This window comes from Clavelina lepadiformis, chromosome 8, assembly GCF_947623445.1.
Source record: "Clavelina lepadiformis chromosome 8, kaClaLepa1.1, whole genome shotgun sequence".
Taxonomy (NCBI): Eukaryota; Metazoa; Chordata; class Ascidiacea; order Aplousobranchia; family Clavelinidae; genus Clavelina; species Clavelina lepadiformis.
In genome coordinates, this window is record NC_135247.1 from 13,898,970 (window position 1) to 13,921,880 (window position 22,911).

Genomic DNA, 22,911 nt, shown 5'->3' on the forward strand with positions numbered 1-22,911 from the left:
ACAAAGCAATGTCAATCTATAAACAAAGTGTAGCACACCAGACTTATTACAGATTTATTACAAAAAAACACAGACCAATGCCGAACGAAAAGCACATACACTGCTCAATAAAGCTTACTGTGAATATTACAAAACCGAAAAACTTGTCTGCCTAACAGTTGCGCCTCCAAAGTATTTCGATTTGATTAGCTGCGTTGTGCTACAAAATAGACCTAAAGTAAAAATGTTGATTACGTCAACAGTGTCAAAGCAAACCAATAAAGCAGCAGAGAGTAAACTAACAAACAATACAGTTAGGTCGCCTACCATCACAATCACAAACTTAATACAATTTTCCTAAAACAATCCAACACAAAGTGCGAACATAGAAATATTTCACCCTGAAGCAAGTTATAATAACTATAGCAATACTAACTATATACAATATATGATCACTATTGCAACAAACAAAACGTTAAAATGTATGATGAAGCCGACTTAGTTAAAATACAAAAACGATTAGCCTATATAAATGAATAGTTTCGTGTGTAGTAGGCCTATAGCCTATGACCAAACTCGGATCGGTAAAACATGCAAAGTGTTGTAGCTGAAGAGTGGTAAGAGAGCCGGTCTCGCAATGACACTAACCCATGTTCAATCCCAGCCGAAATTTTCATTGTCTTTGTGCAAGGCATTAATAAAGTTTTCTACTGCTTTGTGGATCTGACGACGCAGTTCAAAATTCTTGACAGGCTACTAAAAATAAAACAACCAGAAAATGTTGGTGGCCGAACAGCAAAGAATCATCGCCGAGTTTTAAGTCGTGCAAAGAAAATCCTTCAGTCCAAAGATAAAGATTCTGATATCATACCATATACTTCCTCTTCAACAAACTTGTAAAGCAGATAAATTTTTTTCTGCAAACGTTTTTCCTAATACCGACTATGGAGATCTTTAGAAACTTAAAACTGACTTTAATTCTGATTTCAGATTAAAGTGTTTCGTAATAATTAGCAAAAAATTTATTTTAACGAAAACTTTTTTTTGCACAATTATAGATATGAATACATTTTAAGTTAAACATTCTTAGAAAAAGTTTATTAAATTTCAAAACTATCAAACTTTTCTCATGAAATGAAATGTTTCAAAGAGACTTAAAAGCATCTTATTCTTCTTTTGGATGAGAAATTTTTAAAGAATTAAAATAAAATAAGTTAAGTTAGATAACTTATTAAATCAATGCAACAAAAGAAGATAGATTGCAATTTTAACGACTTCAAACAAAAAGACAAATAATGCGCATTGGTCTTTTTTTTAATCTTTCCACACAAAATAAATGAGGATTTTAACTTATTGAAATAAAATATTTTCGGCTATAAACTTTAAACAGTTTATGAAAATAATTTTTGTCAAATTTCAATCTATTGCATGCATGGTTGCTGAACGTTGTTGTATAAAATTGGAATATGGAATAAAAAATACGAGATATAATATATGTTGGTTTGGTGTCTCGCAGCTATCGACAGCTGTCTGCTATAAGGACAAAACTGGTTCGTTCGGAGCTAAATAAAAAAATGTCGGTGACTTATTTCAAGTTAATACCAAATGTATACTTTTAAAATAGACAAATAAACGACAAAGATAAGTTATCTTGGAACCTATAATATGTAAAAAACAAATACCAACGTTGTTTATTTATTTAAACTAAATCAATTTATAGGCAAAAGCAAGATTAGATTCCGTCAAAAGGCACCACGCATATTTGCTTGACATATATGTTACGTACACGAAGAGACGCATGCGTTACGGATCAATACGATTTTCGAAATTAGAGGAAACCGTTTTTTATTGTTATTTATTTCAAAACACAAAGCCTACAAGTCATAAGATTATTAGCTATAACAGACTTGTATACTCCGCCCTATATTTAGCATATTGTATGTGTATACCCTATACAATCAGCATTATTCTAGGCAACACACATGTTGCACGCATGGCAAAGAAAAACACTATCGTGTGTAGTCCAACGATTAACTGTCATCCAGTGTTGATTCCTTAACGTGGCTAATAAAATGATTAAATTAACCTGTGATAAATTATTAACCGCTATGGGCGTCGTCGGTATATTTAGTGGCCACTTATCAGCGTTTGTGAAATTACGGTAAAAGTTGTAGGCTATAGTCTAGCCATAGACTTTTGCTGCATTTCTACAATTCAACTTCTGTGTTGTGACGTCAAGTAGGAATCGAGTCATTGTGACAATGATATCAACTAGTAGTTCGACTTTAAAAATAACAAATAAAGCATCTATTCTATATTAATTATACGGATTTCAATAACTAGCTGGACGGTGGCATTAGCCTACAAACTGACGCTACGAAAAAAGGAAGTTTAGTCCTAACTGAAATTACAGTATAGCCTAGGTCCTAGGATATACTGGTAAATAATGGTAACAGCCTAACGGAAGTTTCCTTTCAAAAATTAAAAATACTTACTGATTTGCGCCTGCAATGTTGAATTGGCGTGTATGAACATTTTATGGTCATTGGAACTAACTGTCTAACACACATACGTAGGCATATGCACCACAAACATTGGGCACAGTAAACCATCTCTCCTGATCCACAGTTATAACTTATACGAATGTAAACTTTTCACTTACCAGTTATACATACAACCAACTCGCTCGGTCAATTTAAACCAACGTAATACCCGCTCGCAAAACACCTATGTGTGACCACATTTATCACTTTACTAAATACAAGCTTATTCATGAAAAATATAACTGGAGCCAGAGATCGTACCGAAGTTTCCATGCATCGGGTGTATTTCGAGGCAAAATAAAACGGTGGACTGACACTCGTATTAATTTTTTTTATTTCGTTGTCTTTTACTTTAAAAATACTTTGATTAAGACATGGATTGGGCCCATGGATAAAAGTGAGTCAGGGGGCCCTTTCGTAAAATCTATCAGTGTACGTTATTATATGTAGGCCTACTTAAATTTTAACCAACAATCTTTTGTCATGATATTAATGATACGAAAGTTTCGAAATGCTTTTCACGTGAAATTGTCACAAAAATACCTTGTTCTTCACGAAACCCTTAGTCCTATAAATTAATTGAATCGATCAGTCATACAGACTGTTGAATGGTGACGAAGTGTTTCAGTGATTTTTTGCAGACTGGCAAAAACAGATTTCTTTAATTCATCAACAAGAAATTATATGTTTGGTTCTTTTACTCGGCATTAGTTATTTTGTTCAGTTGAAAGACATAACATTCGGATTTGCGGAAATATGAAAACCTATTATTGGTATTCCCACGATTCCAAATCTTTTCTAATTCGGTACGAGATTTTATTAATGCTGCGATAAGTTACCAGTAAAATTGATTCTTCAAGTTGTTAGGGACATAAATTTAAACGATATAGGCCTACAAGCTACTTCTTTAGAAGCGGGAACGTAATTATTCTGTTAAGTAAATGCTATATTACGCCGTTAACGGCCAAAACTCCAGAATCAACTACATTTTGCATCATGAAAATGCGGATCAGATCGAAGCGGTATTGAGAGTTTAGAATGCCGTCCTTACTTCTATTATGACTAGAGCGCTGGGTTTGCCGTAAAACGGCCCGTTTTTAATACACAGCGCTATCGCCAACGTTGTAATACCCTAGGGCATGGCATTAACGACGCTTGCTTCTGATGAACAGTTCCAAAATTTGTGCATTACAACATAAAAAACAAAAAATGTGTATCAATCGGATCTTGCACAGCGGCCGGTTCGAGTGATAAGGAACCAAGTCGCTCAATCACTTTCCTCAGTCAGAGAAATACCTAGTAACTATCTCACCGTATGTAGACCACGAAGCCTGTAGTTAAAGATAGAATAGAATAATTAGCAAGCAAAATGCCGATTTTAGCTATTTCATTTATTTTTTGGATTTGATTTAGAAGGTAGATTTAGGTTACTATGTTATAACATTTAAGTTAACATCACGTGCAGAGAAAGAATGAGATGTATTCAAGCGAAACAAAGTTTAATACAACAAAATTCGGTGTCAAGTTATATAATTTACCTCGGTAGTATAACGCAATAAAAACATCAGATTAGCTCAGTCATAGTAAAGAAAGAAGGTTTCACATAAACGTGCATTATGAAAAACTAGCACAAGCTAACAACATATTGTCTAAGGCTTGTAGGTGGCAATTGTGGATGTGCACGGCACCAGTTTCCCAACTCATATATGAAAACAACTTAAAGCTACAGAATCTGCTGAAATCTTGATATTTATCCTTCATGATACTGTTATGAATGACGGCCTTCACAGGGTAACCACCTGAGATCCACAACTTGGGCGATGTGATCGGAAGAACAAATTGAACTTGGCAAAGCTGTTTCGCTAATTACTAGCTTATGGTCAGGTTGGGGTAGGACCTGAAACAAGTGTACAAAATTTTTGACAATAGCTTAAAAACACAGATTTAAAAATAACTTAGTGCAGCAAACAATAATAGTTTATTGTTGATACTTTTGCTGAACCTTGAAATTGTTTAAAAATAACAATACCTAAGCTTACAAACCGTTTATACTAATGCTATTTAAAGCTTTTAATTCAAACTCTTATAATGACAAAAAAAGGTCGCACATTGTAAGATGTATTGTACCATTACTGAAATTTTGTTCTGTACTGTACATTACACTATTACATTTTTTTTATTTATAATTCTACGACATTTGCATTCAATTTTGAAAGAAAACCAAGCACTTTATTGAAAACAATTTGACTACAAGATCCCCAAAATTTTTACACCACCCACCGATGGTCATCAGTAAATTTGTTTGTACTACCTGTGAAGTGGTGTGCTGTAGGAGTCATATTGGTCAAAAAATAAGATTTCTCTGATTTCGTTAGATGCTTTAATAGGGCTTTAAAAAACCTATTTAGACCAATCAGAGGCAGAATGGTTGGTTTTCTTTACTTGCCTGGGAATTCCCATAGCAGTTGGCGCATTTTAAAGTTCCAGGTTGTGCGGAAAACTTTTAGGTTTAGGAAAACCTTCAACCAAAAATCCACTTTTGACTTTGGGCTTATGTAACGGGATACAGTGATATGAGATTTTTACCATATTCCAGTATGAGATTGTATCAGGCAAGCCTACTTTACATGCAATATTTCAGGAATCCCCATGGGGCGATTTTCGAGTAATTGCATTTTTAATAATTTTACTACATAAAGCAATAAAGAAAGAAATTGACCTTTTTTGAAACCCATATGCCTCCTCTATAACATGTTCCCAGTAAAGCATACAACGATATTCATTGCTAGGGTGAATGTCTTTATCTTTCATTAACACGAAAGTGGGTTAGTTGTTAAAGTAAACTCTGCTTAATAAAGCATTCATTTATGGAGCAAACCACTTTTTAGAGCAGTTACTGCTGTTGCAAAACAAACAAGGACTTTCCTCTTATAAATTTACCGCTTATAGTAGCACCCACAATCACACCACTTTATATTTGCGGATAAATTAAGTTGCATTTTAAACTACATGCAGCCAAATTGAATTACTGGTAAGCAAGAAAAAACTTTAATAATTGAAATAAATTTTAGCAAATTTAAAAATCCGTTTTCATTGAAACAAATTTATATAAATTTAATTGAAGTTCAGTCATTTTTAAAAAATTCATACAAATTCAAATAAAGTCTAATTTTTATTTCTATTAATTCTAACTTCAAATTTTTTTAAAAATCATTATTAGTTTTCATCATATGATCAAATTTAGTTCTCTTTACAAGCGCACAATAAGTGTCTTTTCTGTTCACAAAACTCGCATCAATCTTTTTCATGGCATCTTTGAATCAGAAGGCAAGTTTTTCTGATCAAATGACTCAGAACTCACTTTGGGAAATTACTTGGAGTGAATTATGTTGTAAATGTTTCCATATGTAGGTTAAGTACAGTTTTCATGCCTTGATATCATCGATGAGAAGAACAGTTTTTGATCATTTAATAATTCTGTATGTTTCATTGGTTTTACCTCTACCTTGTTAGTTTTCTATCAATCTTTCACAACTTCAAAGAAGTTAGTAAGTATTTAAGTTCACAACATTGGTACCTATTTTAATCCCAAGTTCCCCCTCTCGGTTCTTACCTTTTCAACTTCAAACTGCTCTGGATTAATAAATATATAGTCCAAACACCCTGAGAAACCAGCAACATAATTGGTATATCGAGGAATGCCGCATGCACTGATAAATTTCATATCATGAGACAAGCAAATATCTGTTCCGTGATACGTTTCTATTCCACCTGCATAAAAATTAATAAAAATTGTTACAGAATGAAGTTATAGTGAATGTTAGTCTTTAGAGGTTGGTGTAATAAATGTACTTACCTGAATACCAATCGGCATGATTTGCTGGTATTCTCCCAGTTAACATATACTCGACTAGGCCAGTACGTGGTTTGCTGTTCAAGTCGCCACATACCATATAGGACACATTTAGACTTCTATCTGCGCTTTGTAGTTCATTCACTTTTTTATTAACTATATTTAAAATGACTTCCATCTAAGAAGACACAGTTATATACTTCAATGAAAAAATTGCGATGTACCAACTAAAATTGAAATATTTGTGTGGAGTACCAAGCAAAAACTTTTGAAACTGGAATAAAGAAATTGTGTGATTAGAAGACAACATACAAGTTATTTAAGTTTTTTGTCAGACCTGAATAAGACGAATATGTTGTGCTTGAGGATGAAAATAAAGATGTGTGTTTGCAACGACAAGATATCTTTCGGGAAATTGAACCGATTGCAAAACAGCAACCTAAAAATCATGAAAATCCTATTTATCGCTCATTTAATTGGCATCCAGGCAGGATAGCGACTGTCAAAACAGCGACTGTCATAATGGCGACTTCATAATAGCGACGTAATCAAGTGAGCGACATTCCAAACAGCGATTGTCTAAATGCCGACCGCATTAAAACAGCGACTGTTATGATAGCGACTTAACTAGGCTTACCATATTTTTTTGATTGAAAAGCGGGACGCTTCAGAACAACAAGCCCTGGAGAAAGATTCAGGAAAACGGACTGCAACGGTTATATGTGCAAGACGACAATATTCGGATGGCACTGAAAATGCTCCTTGCTCTTGCCTTTCTACCAGTGGATGAAGTGAGCGATGCCTTTGATGAATTGGTGGCAGACTACCCAGCAGAAGTAATGCCTCTCGTAAATTACTTCGAAGACAACTACGTGGGCCGAAGAAACAGACGGGGAGACAGACGACAGCCATTGTTTCCCGTACATATGTGGAGTGTGAAAGCCAGACAAGATGCGGGACTGCCACGAACCAACAACCAGCTAGAGAGTTGGCACAATGCGTTTCAGGGATCAACGGAAACTCATCATCCTTCCATCTTTCGATTCATCGAAGCTTTAAGACGGGAGGAAGCCCTTCAACGGGCAAACCGAACCCAGCTACTACAAGGCAGAGACCTGACTCAGCGAATGAAAAGATACGTGACAATGAACACACGAATCACTGTTGTACAGCAAAATCGAGGCCAGTATGATCTGCGGCAGTTCCTTCGAGCCCTTGCTCGCAATTTAGAAATAAACGTGTCTTGATTTTTATTGCATTTTTATTTTATTTTATTGCTTTTTAAATCATGTGACTTCATGTGACTATGGATAGTCCAAATAAAATGTTGTTTTAAAGTCCCTTTTGGTTTCAATCTTTCACTACGCAGTATTTGCCTGTTTCTGCGTGCATACGTGTGTAGAGAGGTGTGGGGGATGGAAGTGCGTGTGCGCGTAAGCCTTGGATTTAATAAAAGAAGTGAGGTCGCTGTTGTGGCAGTCGCTGTTTTAAATGAATCGCTGTCGTGTAGTCGCTCTATTGACAGTCGCTGTTTTAAATGAATCGCTGTCGTGTGGTCGCTCTATTGATAGTCGCTGTTCTGACAGTCGCTATTTGGAACCCGAGCCCATTTAATTAGATTTAACAATAAGCCAATATTATTTCTATGTATCCTACCAAAAAGATATAATTATACCTTATTAAAACTTTTAAATGTTTTCATCACAGAAATGATTGTTTCACATAAACAAATATCAACCAACAAATACTTCTACCATCGCAAAGCTTTAACCATTAACACAGGAATAATAACCTCGGGAAAAAATTACTATCGTTTATTTTATCTTATTGTTATGAAACTGATGTTCAGGTTTAAAAACATAATTGTTGTGTTTTGGTGGGTAGCGGTCTTTGTGTAATGAATTAGGCAATTTCGGCAACTAAAGATACACTCCTCAGTTTAGGTGGTGATTTATTTTTTGCCATTTCTTAATTGAGTATGTTCTTCTTCTTCCATGCTTCTGTTTATAACTTGAAACATTATTTTTGATGTATAATGTTAATGATGTTTGTTTCGTAACAAGGTTTGTAAGAAATTTAGAAATTAAATCAAGCCAAGATGAGGCAACCAATCAGAACAAAAACAAGATGAATACCATGAAACCCTAATCAAGAAATTTATAGGTCGCTTATCCCCTAAAGCAGTTGGCTCTTGATTTCAGCAAAACTTCACATGCATTTTCATTCGGTAACTATTTTTCATTATTCTAATGCTGTATCTTTATCTAATCACGTGCAGCTGGTAAATATAACATTGCCTGGACATTGCTAAGTATAACACTTACAACATAGTTTTGGATTAGAGTTTTCATTTGACAAAAAACTGAAGCATATACACTGCCCTATTCTAAAGACTGCAATTAAGTGACAAATGTGTTGAGATAAGAACTGTGAACTTTTGCAACGCTCTGGCGCGATTACAAATAAAATAATGTTTTGGTACAGACCAGTCAGAACACCTACCAAATAACATAACTAACTTTTTAGATATCGTCGTAAAGTTATTTTTGCTGGTAGCTAGAGGTTCTTACATTCCTTCCTTGAAACACTTTAAAGCAAAGGAAAGTCTGCAGTATAACATTCCCCCTACGTAAAATTTCTAAGCACAGGATGGCACCAAAACATTTATGCAAAAAGACGAATCTATGACGTTTTCGAGACATCACATAACAAATACACATTGGATGGGCATACATATTAACAAAGCTGCAAAGTGCTTGGGACAAATTTAACAGATATGGCATAAAGGCATTGTTTCCGAAACAGGGTGTCACAAAATTTCAAACAAACAAAGGATTAGCAATGCAATCTTTTAATCACAAACAATTTTGCTTTGTTTTAAAAACCCCAAAGTAGACGTTTTTTACTTTATCGAGGTAATCAGCTTATTCGTAAATAATGCAAAAAAATGGTAAGCTTTTTTGGGTGCCGCAGACTTTTTTAAGGAAAAAGGATGTCGTGAACCAAAAAGGGTTAGAACCTAGTGTGCTAAGAAGTTAATATTTCCTTGTGTACTACATGTTAAGTGCTTCCTAGTTTCTACTACCTTCTAGATAATAAAAATTACATCTCACCAAAACACAGCTGCCACGAGATATTACTCGATGATAGAATGTATTATTATTTTTCAGTAGCTGACCAACTAAATCATGGATATCATCTTGTTGTAATGATTCCCGAAGAACTTTATTTTCAACCGATACAAGTCTGAAACGTTCAAGCACTTATTTAAAAAGCAGAACTTGCATACTGCATGTTATTTCTGCAATGAAACAGAGCTGGCACCTGAATTTATCACGACTGTAGAAAATTGAACCACCTTCATTAGTTTGTTGCTTGTTACCAAATATTGAAGCATAATTTTGCAATGACATGGTTGGTGACAAGTAATCTTCGAAGACAAATCGGTCAACCTCTTGCAAGAAAATGATGTCACTATGGTAGCCTAAAGATATTAAGCGAAAAATTATGTGATTTCAGACAAAAACTTCACACGTTAAGGTAATAAATATTACTGCAAACGTGAATTCAGAGAAAACTGAGTGTTTTTCAAAAAATATTACCATAGAGTTCCTTTTGTAGTAGTTGGATCCTGTAATCTATTTTCATAAATTCATTAGAACAATATGGGAAGAGTAAAGTCTTAGCCGTGTCTGTTTCAGCATAGCAATCTGCTAGTATGTTGTAACACACAACTCGAACGCTGTTGCAATAAAAAAATATGCATCCTGTATGAAAACTCCACTTTCTTATGATCGTTTTTAAAACTAAAATTATGCACAACATTGTATACACCGCCATGGAAAATACTTACAAGTAAAAGTAGAACATACATTCTGTAGAAATTTACTTTATTTAACTTGAATAGATACCTATCATTTGGACATCTTCCATTGATCAATTTATGCCTTTCATCAAATATACACATGTTGGGACCAGCTTTAACACTTCCGCTAACAGTTTTACCACACTGAACACCACAGTGTGATTTGTTTGCTTGATACTTCTCATTTCCAGGTGTAACTGAAAGTCCAATCCTATGGCCAATGTCATCAACTGAAGGGGTGTACGTCTAAGAACATCCAACTAACCTGCTATAATTTCCATGTACAACAGCAGCCTATTTAGCATTACCAACAAACTCAAAAATCTATACTTTAATATAAAATAAACATGTACTTCAAAATTAAACTAACTAAATACAGTAGCACTCGCTTTAGTCGCCTTTGGCTATTTTTCTGCATATCGCTTGGTACCGGCTGAGATTCTATTACTTTCAATATTATCAAGTTCGGCTAAGTTGTCTTCGTCTATCGTGCTACTGTTTTTGCTAACTATGATCGGAAAAATTTGCTTAAGTTAGTCAGGCAACTAAAAATTTGGCAAGTGTAATTACATTGTAAACTTTTCATCTGCTACAATTACATAAAACTTGTTTCGCCTAGTTATATACAATCGTTAGTGGTGTAACATAACCCCATTGTGCATGCATGGAAACAATATTTTATCATTTTACACTGGTTTATCAGGGCAATGCAAAACAGCAAAAACAAATCGCCCTAAATCTGGACAATACTGTATCATTAACAATTTAAATGAACACTACATTATTGTACAGAAACTTCCTTTGTTTTGCATATTTCATTTCTTAAATATTCAGCATTCACAGAAAGAGGTTTTTGAAGTTTGCATAGGCCTGAGCACATTAATGTGTTTTTTCTTAAATCACCACTTTTTCTATACCACTTGTAGTGGCGACTTCGACAAACTCTACCGTATAGTAAGTCACAACAATAATATGTATGTTAACCTGGCTTTGTCCAACTTCATTCCATTCACTTGAGTTTTCCAAATTCATATCATGATGAGCACATTCTGTAGCATTGTCAGTTTCAACAAGATTTGAAAAGTCTTTATGCACAGTGCGATACCATGTGAACCTAAAACCACAAAAGATTGGTCTTGTAGCTCATATACATGTATATTACACAGCCATTTCATTGTTTTCATCAACATTCGTAATCACATTACTTACAAGAATAATAATTATTTAAAAACACTTATAATGTACAGTAAAAAATACGTAGTAAATTTCAATGTTTTTATATTTGTATAACATAGTTTACCAGGTTATATAAAACTTAAAAAAAGGTTTAATAGAACTGAACATCAAACAAACTTTACTTTGACTCATTGGCAGTGCTATGACGAAATTGAAGTCTTGGATACATGGTCATTCCAGCCAATGGAACTGAACTGAGCTTAATTTGAGATATTATAGGTGGGTTGTACAAAACAGGATAATGATCGTCATTGATTAGCAAAAACTTGGTTTGTTTCCACGCTTCAATGCTTAGACAATTCAGAGATATCTGACAATTAAAATTTAATGTTACTCGTTTGTGAAAGTTATCCAAAAAAATATACTGAAATCAAAAATTTTTTTATTAAAAAAACAACTAGGGTGATAAAAAACATTTTGTTCTTGGCAAAATTGAATATGAACTAATAATTAATGTTTTGTGTAAATTTTAAATTTCGAAACAGTCAGAAAGCATTTTCCAAAATTTGTGATTAATTTTGGTGACATGTTTTCACCAGTTAACCTCTTTCTCTTCAGCATCTAAAAGACTTATTTTGGGATTTGCCATAACTTCATCATGGACACTCTCAGCACCTTCAACCTTTTGTAATTTCTTTGGAGGCTTTTTCTTCTTTGGATTAAGAGTTGATATCATTCTAGAGACAGTTCGTTCAAGTTCCTCATCAATTGGTCTATTGAACTTTACAAAAAGTTGCAGGTTTTTAAGCAAGTAACTACTGACCCGAGTATTAAGGTGCACCATGATATTTTAAAATCTTTTGCTTCCTTTCATATTTCTCAATTTGAAACTATGCAATCTCACCTCTCTTCGATTACGGTTATTGTGCAATGCTATGGTGAAAATGCTATCATCTGGAGCAACATTGACCTTGACAACCCTGGCCATTTTGGGATCAATCTTACTACATTGCAAAAATTGAGGCAAAGTTTTAGACTTCTTATTTGATGTATTGGTAAAAAAACAGGTTTAAAATATTTTTCTCATATGTATGTATAATAGTTAGGGCTATTTCTGGATTAAAACAAACTTGGAAATTCAAATCAACATCTTTGTTCAAAACAATTCATTGCACAATTTTTCTTGATACATACCACCACTTTAAAAGCTTTCCGAGATACTGAAACCTAAAAATCTTCTGTCTTTGAAATGTTCTCAGTAAACCGAAAACTTGTGAAAACCGCACATTTGTTTGAAAAAACCGCTTCATAAACTCCTCAGTTTGAAGTACAAGATTTCAGGAACCAAGCAGCTTAAATTATGTTTATATTTAGTCAGCAATCTATGCGCAAATTATGCTATAGATAAAATCGAGCTCACCAAGAATCATGGTCAACATACCAAAGCCACTTGTCATAATGATCAAAATGTTGTAGTTTATAAGTAATGTTTTTTTCTTCTGCAAAGCGTTGTTATTTTCACAAATGAAATACCAGTAACACTAATTTGTGATATTGTGCATATTTTAGCTTAAAAGTCATGAATAAACTGACCATTACTAATACATATCCACAACTAAAAGCTTGTCAAAATCACAATAAATTTCGGCGTTATATACAAATATGAACAAGAGAAATAAATTCAAAGAAAACAGTCACTTTTCCTCTTGTGCAGTTTACTGTTATAATTCTACTATTATTCAAAATCACCACACTAGTTTGAAACGTTATGTTTAAATATACCATGTTTGGTGAGACAAAAATAACACAGTAAAAATAATTTATCAAAACTGTGATAATTATCAGAGCAAAAATTTTAATCTATACCGAGTATTTTAAGCTTTTGTAAACGATTTTGCTTTCGAGAGGATCGACTTGTATGTGCTCCAACTTTTTGTTTTTTAAAATTGTTTTTATTTTTAGTTTTGTTTGGTTCTTTAGACTCACTATCCATAGGAGAAATTATTGCACCCAGCAATGTAGAAACTTCTGGATTAGTTAAGGATTTAACAGTACTTGGTGTATTCCAAGTACTACCAACAGGTCTTACTATTGTTTTTTCAAAGTGGTCAGAATTCACGAATGGGAAAGGTATATCATGTACTTGATGTTTTGCAATCTGGATATCCCTGTCTTCTGTTATTATAACATGGTCGAGATTTACATCCTTTCTGGGTGGTGGTGGCTTTGCTTTGGTCAAAAATTTCCTTTTCTTTCGTTTGGATGGCACAACCCCAGTACCACCCCACTCTCCCCAGCCCGGAAGAGATAAGTCAATGTCTTTTGGCTTGCTTCCTTCAATTAGTTCATTTTTTTCAAAAGAAAACTCTGCAAGCACATCATCATCGGCAAAAGCTTGTTCAATTGTCATTCGTTGTTCATCCCCAAGAGAATTGTTGTCGTCATGTACAAACTTCAGATCAGAAGAAGTGGATATGTTTTCGATTTCTGGCTTGAACAAAGTGCTCCCTGTACTATTTGATTTTGTTTTTAAATTAGTACACGAAATTTCTTCCGGTGAATCTCCTGTATTCAGATTAGGAAATTTATGATCACCTTTATCAAGAGTTTTAAATTTAAGTGACTCAGAGTTTGCTTCATGTTCACTGTTTTCAGCTCTTTCTTGAATAAAATCATATGAGCCATCTTCTCCATCACCCGATGATTTAATTTTACTGAAAGCTTCTTTAAACTTTTTCACAGCTTCACTATCAATAGCCGGAACTACAGTCTTCATACTTTCTACAGAATTATTTTCTTCTTGTGAAAGCCATGTCATCAAACTAGATGACTTTGCAGCATTGTCACACAAAAGTTCATCACCCGAATCGCATTTGGCAGTAACAGAAGTATTATCAAGTTTTGAATCATTTTTGGTAGTTTCAGATGTGCAGCTAAGCCAAGGATTATTTTCAACAGGAAGTTTTAAAACAGCATGATCAAAAGCATCACCATCATTACCAAACGTTGCAGGAATAGTTGGAGTTTCTGCAGAAAGATCCACTGATCCCATAGGCTCGGGCCTTACCATGAGTTCTTCATGCTTCTGTTTTTGTGCATCTAATTCAAATTTAGTTTTTTCGTCATGTTTTGCAATTAATTTACGCCCTTTTTCCCACTTACTACCTGCTCTGTGTCTTAATGAAGCTCTTTCCTCAGCACGTTGCTGGTCAGCCAATTTGATATCAAGGGCTTTTGGACTATCTTCTTTCATTTTACGCTTGCGCATCATACGGTGATACTTTTTACTTTTGATTTTGTTTTGCCGCCTGTTTTTTGCTTCATGGTATGACAAAAGAGCTCTGTGTTTTTGCAGTTCAGCCCTTCTTGCTCTTGCCTCTTCCAGACTTAAAGTGGTAAGAGCCTCTTCTTCCAGGACACTTAGATCATGATCCTTGCGTTCAAGACATTTGTTACCGTTCATTAAAGCCTGAATTTCTTCTTCTAGTGGAGTTAATTTCTTGCTCTTGTGGAAAAGAAACTCATCGACAGTCTTTATTTGGAGTGGTTTTTGATTTAAAGGAAAGGAAAGATGGTCAGCCTTACGATTTTTTTGGACAGTACCATCCCAATGACTTACTGTTGTGCTAGCTTTCTCATATTCCACTTTCCTCTGCAACCTTTCAGCAACAGGCTTTGACAATGGTGCATTTAAATGTTGTGTGGGCCGTTTGACTCTATTAATTTGCTTCTTCAAAATATTAATGTTGCTCTTTCCTTCCAAAGAATTGATTAACTGATGAAGATGCACTTTTCCAGCATGTGTGTCATCATAAGATTTCTGGCCCAATGAAAACACGGAAACTTCTTGGACTGATTCTGTTCTTTGCTTAGATGTTTCTTCTTTCTTATCTTTGTCCACGCCCAAACTTTTCAACAGAGTTTCGTGAGCAAAGTCACTAACTTCACCCTCAGAATCCGTATCATCGCTAGCAAGAAGTTTACCTGCAGGTTCTAGTTTTGTCATTATTAACAAATTGTAAATAACCCTACTAATAAATCCAGTACAGATGTCTTAAACCTTACTGAGAAGACATAAATAACATGGGGTAAAAATGATTAGCCAAAATACATAAATCTGTTGAGCTTATGAAAGTTACTTCTCAAAATCATAGCGTCATAAAGTACCACATGTTGGTTTCTTTTTGTGTAAGAAAGTACAAAAAAAGTAAATTGAATGTTGCCAAACGAAGTGAATATTTCACTGTCGTCTGTTTACTGAAGTTGCAAAATCACAACATCGTGACCAGCAGACTTCCACCGATAGGTTGTTTAATCTCATTTTGAATGAGGGAAAAAAGAAATCTGGATGGTGTAGTGGTTTATGTTTGGTCCCGTATACAGAAGGTTTCGAACCTGATATTCGAAATCTGTCTAGTCTATGTTTCATTAATTTTAATGTTGAGATAATTTAGTCATGAAGGATAATTTTGAGGGCAAAGATGACTATACAGTTTTTTAATTTTCAACCTAGCTTAGTAATTTAATTTTGACAAGTGAAAGTTTGGGACAGAGGGGATTCGTTTTAGGTTAATGTACACTTTGGAAAAACAGTATGTCATTTTAAGATGAAAATTATGAACATATATTTCGATTTACAGGTTTACTAGCCAATAACTGCCAGTTACAGTAGCCTACGGTAATCGTATCTTCCTGTTTTGGTAAATGCCAGTCAGTAAAATAAGTGTCCACTTCACTGGCCGCCTGTTGCCGAACATGTATGTTTTTTCAGGGCCGATCCAGATTATTTAGTAGTCAAAGAAGCCGATAACCGATATTGATTTGTAGTGAAACGGAAAATATTGATGTCAAAATTTTGTACAAAATACAAACTCTAGTACTTAACATTTTAGAAAACGCAGATGGTGCCGATATGCATCAAAATGTGAAAAAATTGGCTCCAATATTTCGCATTTTGGCGATCCCTAGTTAGAGATCAAGAAAAAAGCTGCGGCACTACAGCATTGTGCCAACCATTCTGTCGAACATTATTAGTAACAGACTATGATGGTGCAAGTTTAGGATATTTTTATATTCTAGTCCTAGACAATACCAGAACTATTGAGCTGAACATATATGGTCAAACATCCTAAATCGGGCACACACAGTTTTGTCCCCAAAAAATGCGCAAATGCAAAAAATAAATTATCGTCTTTTATGTCTTTTTGTTGACCTATCTTTCATCTAATCGTATACTAAAGATAAGCACATTGCATGTGGTCTGACATTCTCATCTGAACGTATTTTGTCAGGCTATTGATTTTAGGCCAACAACATGCTTCGCATTGGCTGGCTGAACTTTGTTGTGGACGTTCTACGCTGGTAAACTCTAAAAAACTTTTATATCATTTGTTAGTGGAGGGTCTTAGTCTTCGATCACAGGTAAAACATTTTTAAATCTTCCACAGAGTCAAAAGCAATAACGCTCGTTTGAATTAGGACATGAAAAATGCTGCTGATAAATTTCTGAAGGTAAAGAGAGTTGCTGAAAGTTTCCAAAAAAGTGCGCCTAATTAGGATGTTTGACCATACTTTTTATTGTTGAGAACAACAAGAAAGCAAATTACATTAAACACATGCTTCTTTATTTGGCTCATTTAGGGTCAATCGACACTATTGTAACTGAAGGTTACAAACAAGCTCACAAAAAAATGCAACCTTTTTTTCAATTAATATAATCTAGCAACCCTTTGGGTAAGTTGTGCAAAATTTCAGCTTCCTATACATAATGTTAGTTATGGATCAAAAAATGCAAGCCCCTCAAAAACTGGTTTTGCTAATGTTTAACACTTTAAAAAATAAAGTTTGATCACCAAGCAAAACAGTTATCTTTTAGGATAAAATAGTAGGTTTTACGTCCAGTTTTTGCAAACCACTACTGGAGTCTATCATCTAACTCCCTTTAAAACTTCGGATGTCCACCTCAATTTGTTCTTTATCTGAACTTAAAATGAAACTATTTAAATTAAAATCTTTGTAATTTCGTGCATTTTTTACTGCAGAGATAACTCTGTAGTGATAAAAATAAACTCTTTTTCAAAAAATTTTTTGTTTGGCGCTACCGTCACAATCATTTTGAAATGACTTATTAATAATCTCATGCTAAAAAGCTTGAATAATTCCCGAAGCATTCCCCTGAATATCATTGAATTTAAATTTCAAAATGTCTTCAATAAACCTAACACAAGTGCGTTACCTTAACCACATACCGCTGCTGAAAGTTGAAACCCAGTCTATTACATTTCTTACTCGAGATGTCTTCAAATCGTTTTTAAAGTAATCAACATAGGTTTTTAACACGTTCCCTGCGATGCGACCCATCGGTGGGTCATGCGTAAATTTTTGCTGCTGCGTTGTGACCCACCGGTGGGTCGTACGAAAAAAAAAACTGTTTTTTTTTACGTCCACGGCGATACAACTTATTATTGTGTCATGCGTAAAATTTTGCTACTAAGTTGTGACCCACCGGTGGTTCTTACGAAAAAAATTACTGTTACTACATTTTTGCCGTTTTTCCTGTTTCAATCTCCTTGTTCAAAACAGACAAATAGTGAAATTTTTTGTAATTTTATTACATTGAAAAAGAACATTCGTCACATAATTTTCAGTGAGAATGTTTCATTTGAAAGCAGGACAAGCACAAATATGGTTTGTTCTCGCAGCCTTCACAATAGGTTGATACTTTTCTAGCCTTTTTCGATGCTTCCCGTGATCCTTCTTTCAAAGAAATCATTTCATAACACCCCAAACACCTTTATCGGCTTCGGTTCGTTTCTCTCACCATAAGACTAATGATTTCATCTGATATAAATAGACTGAATACGTCTATTGGCCAAACTTTGCCTTCATGTGAAGGTTCAGCCTGAATGCACAGAGTTTCTTGACCAGTGAACCCAAAATTCCTCTGCCCAACACTGGTAGCAGTCCAACTATTTTGAAGCGTGGCTAAACCAGAAGTACCATCTACCATGCCTGTGGTGGTCTGATGTCAACGTATCTACCTCTTCATCCTCTTCTACACCTGTACTGCTGCTATCACTTGGTTCATACACCTCTTCATCTGAACTAAAGTCCTCATCTGAAGATTCCTCCAAATTAGCAACAGTTCTACCATAAAATGATGCAGGATTCATTTTGCAACAATTGAAACAGAAATTACTCGCAATATATTAACTACAATCTATCACACAAGCAAATAGTTAAGCTTTACTCTATAAGTTGCTTAAAATTATGCGACCCACCAGTGGGTCATATCGCACTGACTACAAAATAGTTTGTGTTTAACGCGATTTGACCCACCGGTGTACAAACGATTATACTGTCTCCTTAAAGCGAAGAAAACATGTGGACGAAATTTGGCGGGAAATCTCTGGCGGCAACTAGCGGTACAGAAAATTAAAGGGAATCGCAACACAGGAAAACAATGAAAATTCGGGATCGCAGGGAACGCTTTAAGGAGTGTAGTTTTATGGGTTGTTTAAGAAGCAATTTAGAAATTATCTAACTTTGCGTGTATTGTTAGCTACTGAGACTATCGCAACACGTGATTATTTATGCTAGTATGACATGAGTTTTTCATTAGTTTCCTGTGACTTGTCGACCAATGACCAGTCAAAACCCGCAGAAAGGTACCCCTCCCACCCCAGTTTAATGTGGGTAACCCTTCCACCATCCTTCCTTTGGGTGCAGACCTATCACACGAACTGTGGATGACACTTAATCCTCTCGACTTGGTGTGCGCCACTTTAGTGAATGCATGTAGGGTCAAGTAGCCAGTGTATGAAAAACACTATCTTGAATGTTGAAACTCAAAATAAAACAAGTTATACTCAATGTACAACAATAATATTTTTGCCATCACATGCAGAATTCAATCCTAGATAACATTATTTGAAACTGTGTCATTTAGCTAAAAAATTTCATGTATCATAATTGTAATTTTTTGCAGTGTGCTCAGTCTTCATTGAATGGAGCCAGTCAATAAAATTACTGCCAATGTACAAAAACACAAATTTTCAGCTTCACACATACTCGTGCTGAGTTTGACGTCTTCCGATTGGTGCTTTTTAAAATATAGACGTCCGATGTTTTTACTATTAAATTTTTGGACGATATTTTTATGAGTAAAAACAGCCTTATTCTGCAAAACTTTGCTACAATCATGATCAGAAAATGTCAGGTAGACTTAACAAATTATTTTTGCCAGGCAGTGGTTGAAGACTCGCTTCATACGATGTGAAGCAAACGCGAAAACGATCTATATGACGAGAAATTGCGATATACTTAAAATAAGCCAAACAAAATAATCGCGTCAAGGCTAACTTCGACAGGAAAGATTTAAAAACTAACGGTATGTGCAAGCTGACTAGACGAGCATGCTTTCATAGCCTGTTTCCGTTTACAACAACTAAGATTTATTCTATACAAAAAACTGCCGTCATGACACCAGCATATATATATATGTGATTTAAATCGGTATATACCGGTATCGGTATTTAATCGGTGATGTACTTTTCAACGTATCTGGTATCGAAGCCTACTTTTCCATAGACATCGAGTAATGTTTACTTACTGTCGGTAACAATGCGGCTTGCGATAGTTTGCCATTTTCGTACATTAGCTCTGCCACAAAATTCAGACCCAAGTGGAGAAAAATAGTTAAAAAAGAAACCTACAGAAAAGATAGCTACGCGAAAATTTAAAGAAACATAGAAGAGGAATTAATAAGCAAGTGTACGAAAAAAAGGCTCTCGGACTCGTTTCTTTTATGAGATACTACAGTTATTGCACAGGACACAGAAATGTTGTTTTAGGATTGAAAATCAGTTTTTTCCAAGGTGGCTGAGTTTGACGCGATGGAACTTAAAAAGTATTGTAGCTAGAGACTTGAAATTACGTATACAGTTAGAAGAAGAATGTTGTTTATTACCTGAAAAAATGCATTAAATTAGATCAAAAATTAATATTAACATCTGGCGCAGAATCACAGAAAGCAGAATATATCACTTCCCGCTGCAGTGTGCTAAGCCCAACTATTGGCCAAGAAAACATGACAATTCCAGATGAAGGAAAAAATGGCTGGCAAAGCTAGCCGAATATGCATGACTCATAGCTGTGATACTCATACGTAAGAAGAATACAATTTTGTAGGTAGCCACTTGAAATTTGGAATATTTAAAAAAGAGTCGCTAAGCTTGCCTATTAAAATTTGGGTCTAGCATACAAGTGCACAACCAGATGACGTCACAATTGGTGTAGCTGGGGTTCAGTATACAAAGGCATCCTGTGGTTGCGCATATGTATACTGAACCGATTTTAGCTGGAAAGTATGCCAGTTTTTGTGAAGAAATTATGCATACAAAAACATAAGTAACAGTTTTTGGCAAAATTTTGCACACATATTGGCTAGTCTACCTTATGTCTACAAATCCCACAATGCTATCAAATGCAGAAAACGGAAAAACATGTAGCATCATCATCAAAAATCTGCATGTATGAGTTCCTAGATCCTTTCAAATGCTTGGAACAATAGTAATGACAACATAAGCACAACCAGTTGTTAACAATGGCGGATAGAACGCAAAAACGGTCAGCACAATGCCATGGCACAGTACTTTTTTCTCGATTTCTAACAGAGTATGACCGTTCTGGCATCCAGTAGGCTACAGCCTTTTTTATTGACAAGCTGCAGTAAGCTTAGGCTTATCCTGGCTATGCAAACCATTTTTGAATGGCAACTCTGGTTACTGTCATTGCCATGCTGCCATGACTCGATTCTTCACTTTTTCAAAGCAGGCCTAATCATGTGAAGTTTAAGCCCGAGCTTAACAATATATCTATAAGGCTGCCATTAATTCATCAGAAAAATTGTAGGTTCGAAGTTATATTTACCAGTTTCTTGTTAAACTAACTTAATGTTACAACATAGAAAGTTGAACCTAAACCTAAATCCACTTTCAGACCTATAATCAAAATCCAACTCCAATAAAACCTGAAACAGCTAAAATCAACATTTTGCATACTCTTTCCCCGCACCTATAACCGCTTATCTTTAACAACAGGTTGCGTGACCTATATACGGAGAAGTATCACATCGTATATATAGGTTAACTACTACACTAAAACAGTAACTTATAAGTCTTATAACCGACTGGTAGACTAGCTTATTCCATCATTGCGCCAAGTGAGCAACACGTGCTGCTAAGGAAATCCCCCATGTGCGACAAAGTTTTAACACAAAATGTTTATTTCACTTCTATGGTTTTTGGATGACCAGGCTGAAGTTGATGAAAAAGACGTAGACGAAGAATAGACTTGTTTTCGATCAGCTTTGGTCCGGACTGTCCTCATATTTGAATTGTGACGCATTGCCTTCAGACAAACATCTTGCTTTTAACAAACTGACAAACAAATTTGTGATAATATTGTACTTAATGTAGGCTAATACAGAATACGGGTTAAACAAGATTTGGACATCTCGTCTTCAAGTATCGAATCAGCGAAGCGTAACACTGCGTCATCACAACTTCCTGAGTGTTGTTTTAAAGTCGTGACGTAGATGTTGTGTTTGCCTTTCTTGCATGCAATTACTTTTTCAGTAGAAGCTTTCAGTAGCGTTTGCTATTATCAGTAGGCTTACCATACGTCCCGTTTTAGCCGGGACAGACCCGCTTTTAAAGGCTTTGTCCGGGCGTCCCGGTCAGTCAACTAAAAGTCCCGCTTTGGCATTTAGTCAGCCAGCATTGCCCTACACTACACGAATATTAGCATGCTGTGATTGTTCTGTTTAGCCAACTTGCTGAAAAGCAATACTCGATGCGTGTTCTTGTTTCGTTGTGTTAAATGTGAAAGTAATTGTTATGTCATTGTAGCGCGTAATTGATCCAGTAATGAGTTGATTGTTAGCGCATTCGCTTGTTCAGTAATACTAGGCTAGGAGGAGGAGGAGATGATCATTTTGTAGTTAGGTTATTTAAAGAACTTATTTCGTACGGTACCGTTACTTGTTTGCATTTTCTTCTGCAAAAAACATTTGAATGTGAAAGCCCTTATCACCTGCAAAATTAAAACTGACTTTTCCTGCTGTGATTTTTATGAGAAAATAAAGTCGAATATAGACTTCTGGAAGAAAGTATTGTCTACAGAAAAGTATGATTGGACGATTATGTAAATTTACAAATGCTTGAACATTGTTTTGTTTCCTAGTAAAATCCATTATTTTAGTTTTTCTTGGTGTCTTACTACTTCAGTTGTCCCTGACGATAGGAATCCAAAATAGTCTCATACTTTTAGTAAAATATGAACCACATTTATCTGATAGGGCTCGTTGTTCTGAAGCGTCCCGGTTTTCAATCACAAAAATATGGTAAGCCTAATTATCAGTATCAGAAATATTATGCTGTTGCCAATAAGCAAAAAGTCTACTAACATCAATGCTATAAAATGGACGTCTTTAT

General features: G+C 35.0%; 2 protein-coding genes across 3 annotated transcripts; both read right to left on the minus strand.

The window, feature by feature from the left end:
* Positions 1 to 3,982: 3,982 nt before the first annotated feature.
* Positions 3,983 to 12,747, minus strand: LOC143468365 (2',5'-phosphodiesterase 12-like). Of its 2 annotated transcripts, none has more exons than XM_076965530.1 (13): positions 12,611 to 12,747; positions 12,321 to 12,420; positions 12,099 to 12,197; positions 11,599 to 11,786; positions 11,225 to 11,354; positions 10,287 to 10,486; positions 9,978 to 10,117; positions 9,700 to 9,859; positions 9,489 to 9,621; positions 6,713 to 6,814; positions 6,379 to 6,553; positions 6,136 to 6,293; positions 3,983 to 4,419 (listed from the first exon to the last, which is right to left on the minus strand). In XM_076965530.1, the coding sequence occupies exons 1-13, from the start codon at positions 12,724 to 12,726 to the stop codon at positions 4,291 to 4,293; spliced, it is 1,830 nt and encodes a 609-aa protein (XP_076821645.1). In that variant the 5' UTR covers positions 12,727 to 12,747; the 3' UTR covers positions 3,983 to 4,290. The 2 variants fall into 2 exon arrangements, with proteins under 2 accessions (XP_076821645.1, XP_076821644.1); XM_076965529.1 differs by having other exon boundaries at positions 12,021 to 12,197.
* Positions 12,748 to 12,765: 18 nt separating this feature from the next.
* On the minus strand, positions 12,766 to 15,500 carry LOC143468363 (U3 small nucleolar RNA-associated protein 14 homolog A-like). The gene has a single exon (XM_076965528.1). It carries the CDS (start codon positions 15,420 to 15,422, stop codon positions 13,272 to 13,274), a length of 2,151 nt encoding a protein of 716 aa, XP_076821643.1. The 5' UTR covers positions 15,423 to 15,500; the 3' UTR covers positions 12,766 to 13,271.
* Between the last annotated feature and the right edge of the window lie 7,411 nt (positions 15,501 to 22,911).

Excerpts from the sequence above, each read along its gene's own strand:
- LOC143468363 (XM_076965528.1), bottom strand. The coding sequence starts at position 15,422 with ATGACAAAACTAGAACCTGCAGGTAAACTTCTTGCTAGCGATGATACG.
- LOC143468365 (XM_076965529.1), bottom strand. The coding sequence starts at position 12,726 with ATGAAGCGGTTTTTTCAAACAAATGTGCGGTTTTCACAAGTTTTCGGT. Across the intron at positions 12,421-12,610 it reads GGAAAGCTTTTAAAGTGGTG|TAAGATTGATCCCAAAATGG; the intron begins GTATGTATCAAG and ends TTTGCAATGTAG. Across the intron at positions 4,420-6,135 it reads AGCAGTTTGAAGTTGAAAAG|GTCCTACCCCAACCTGACCA; the intron begins GTAAGAACCGAG and ends CACTTGTTTCAG.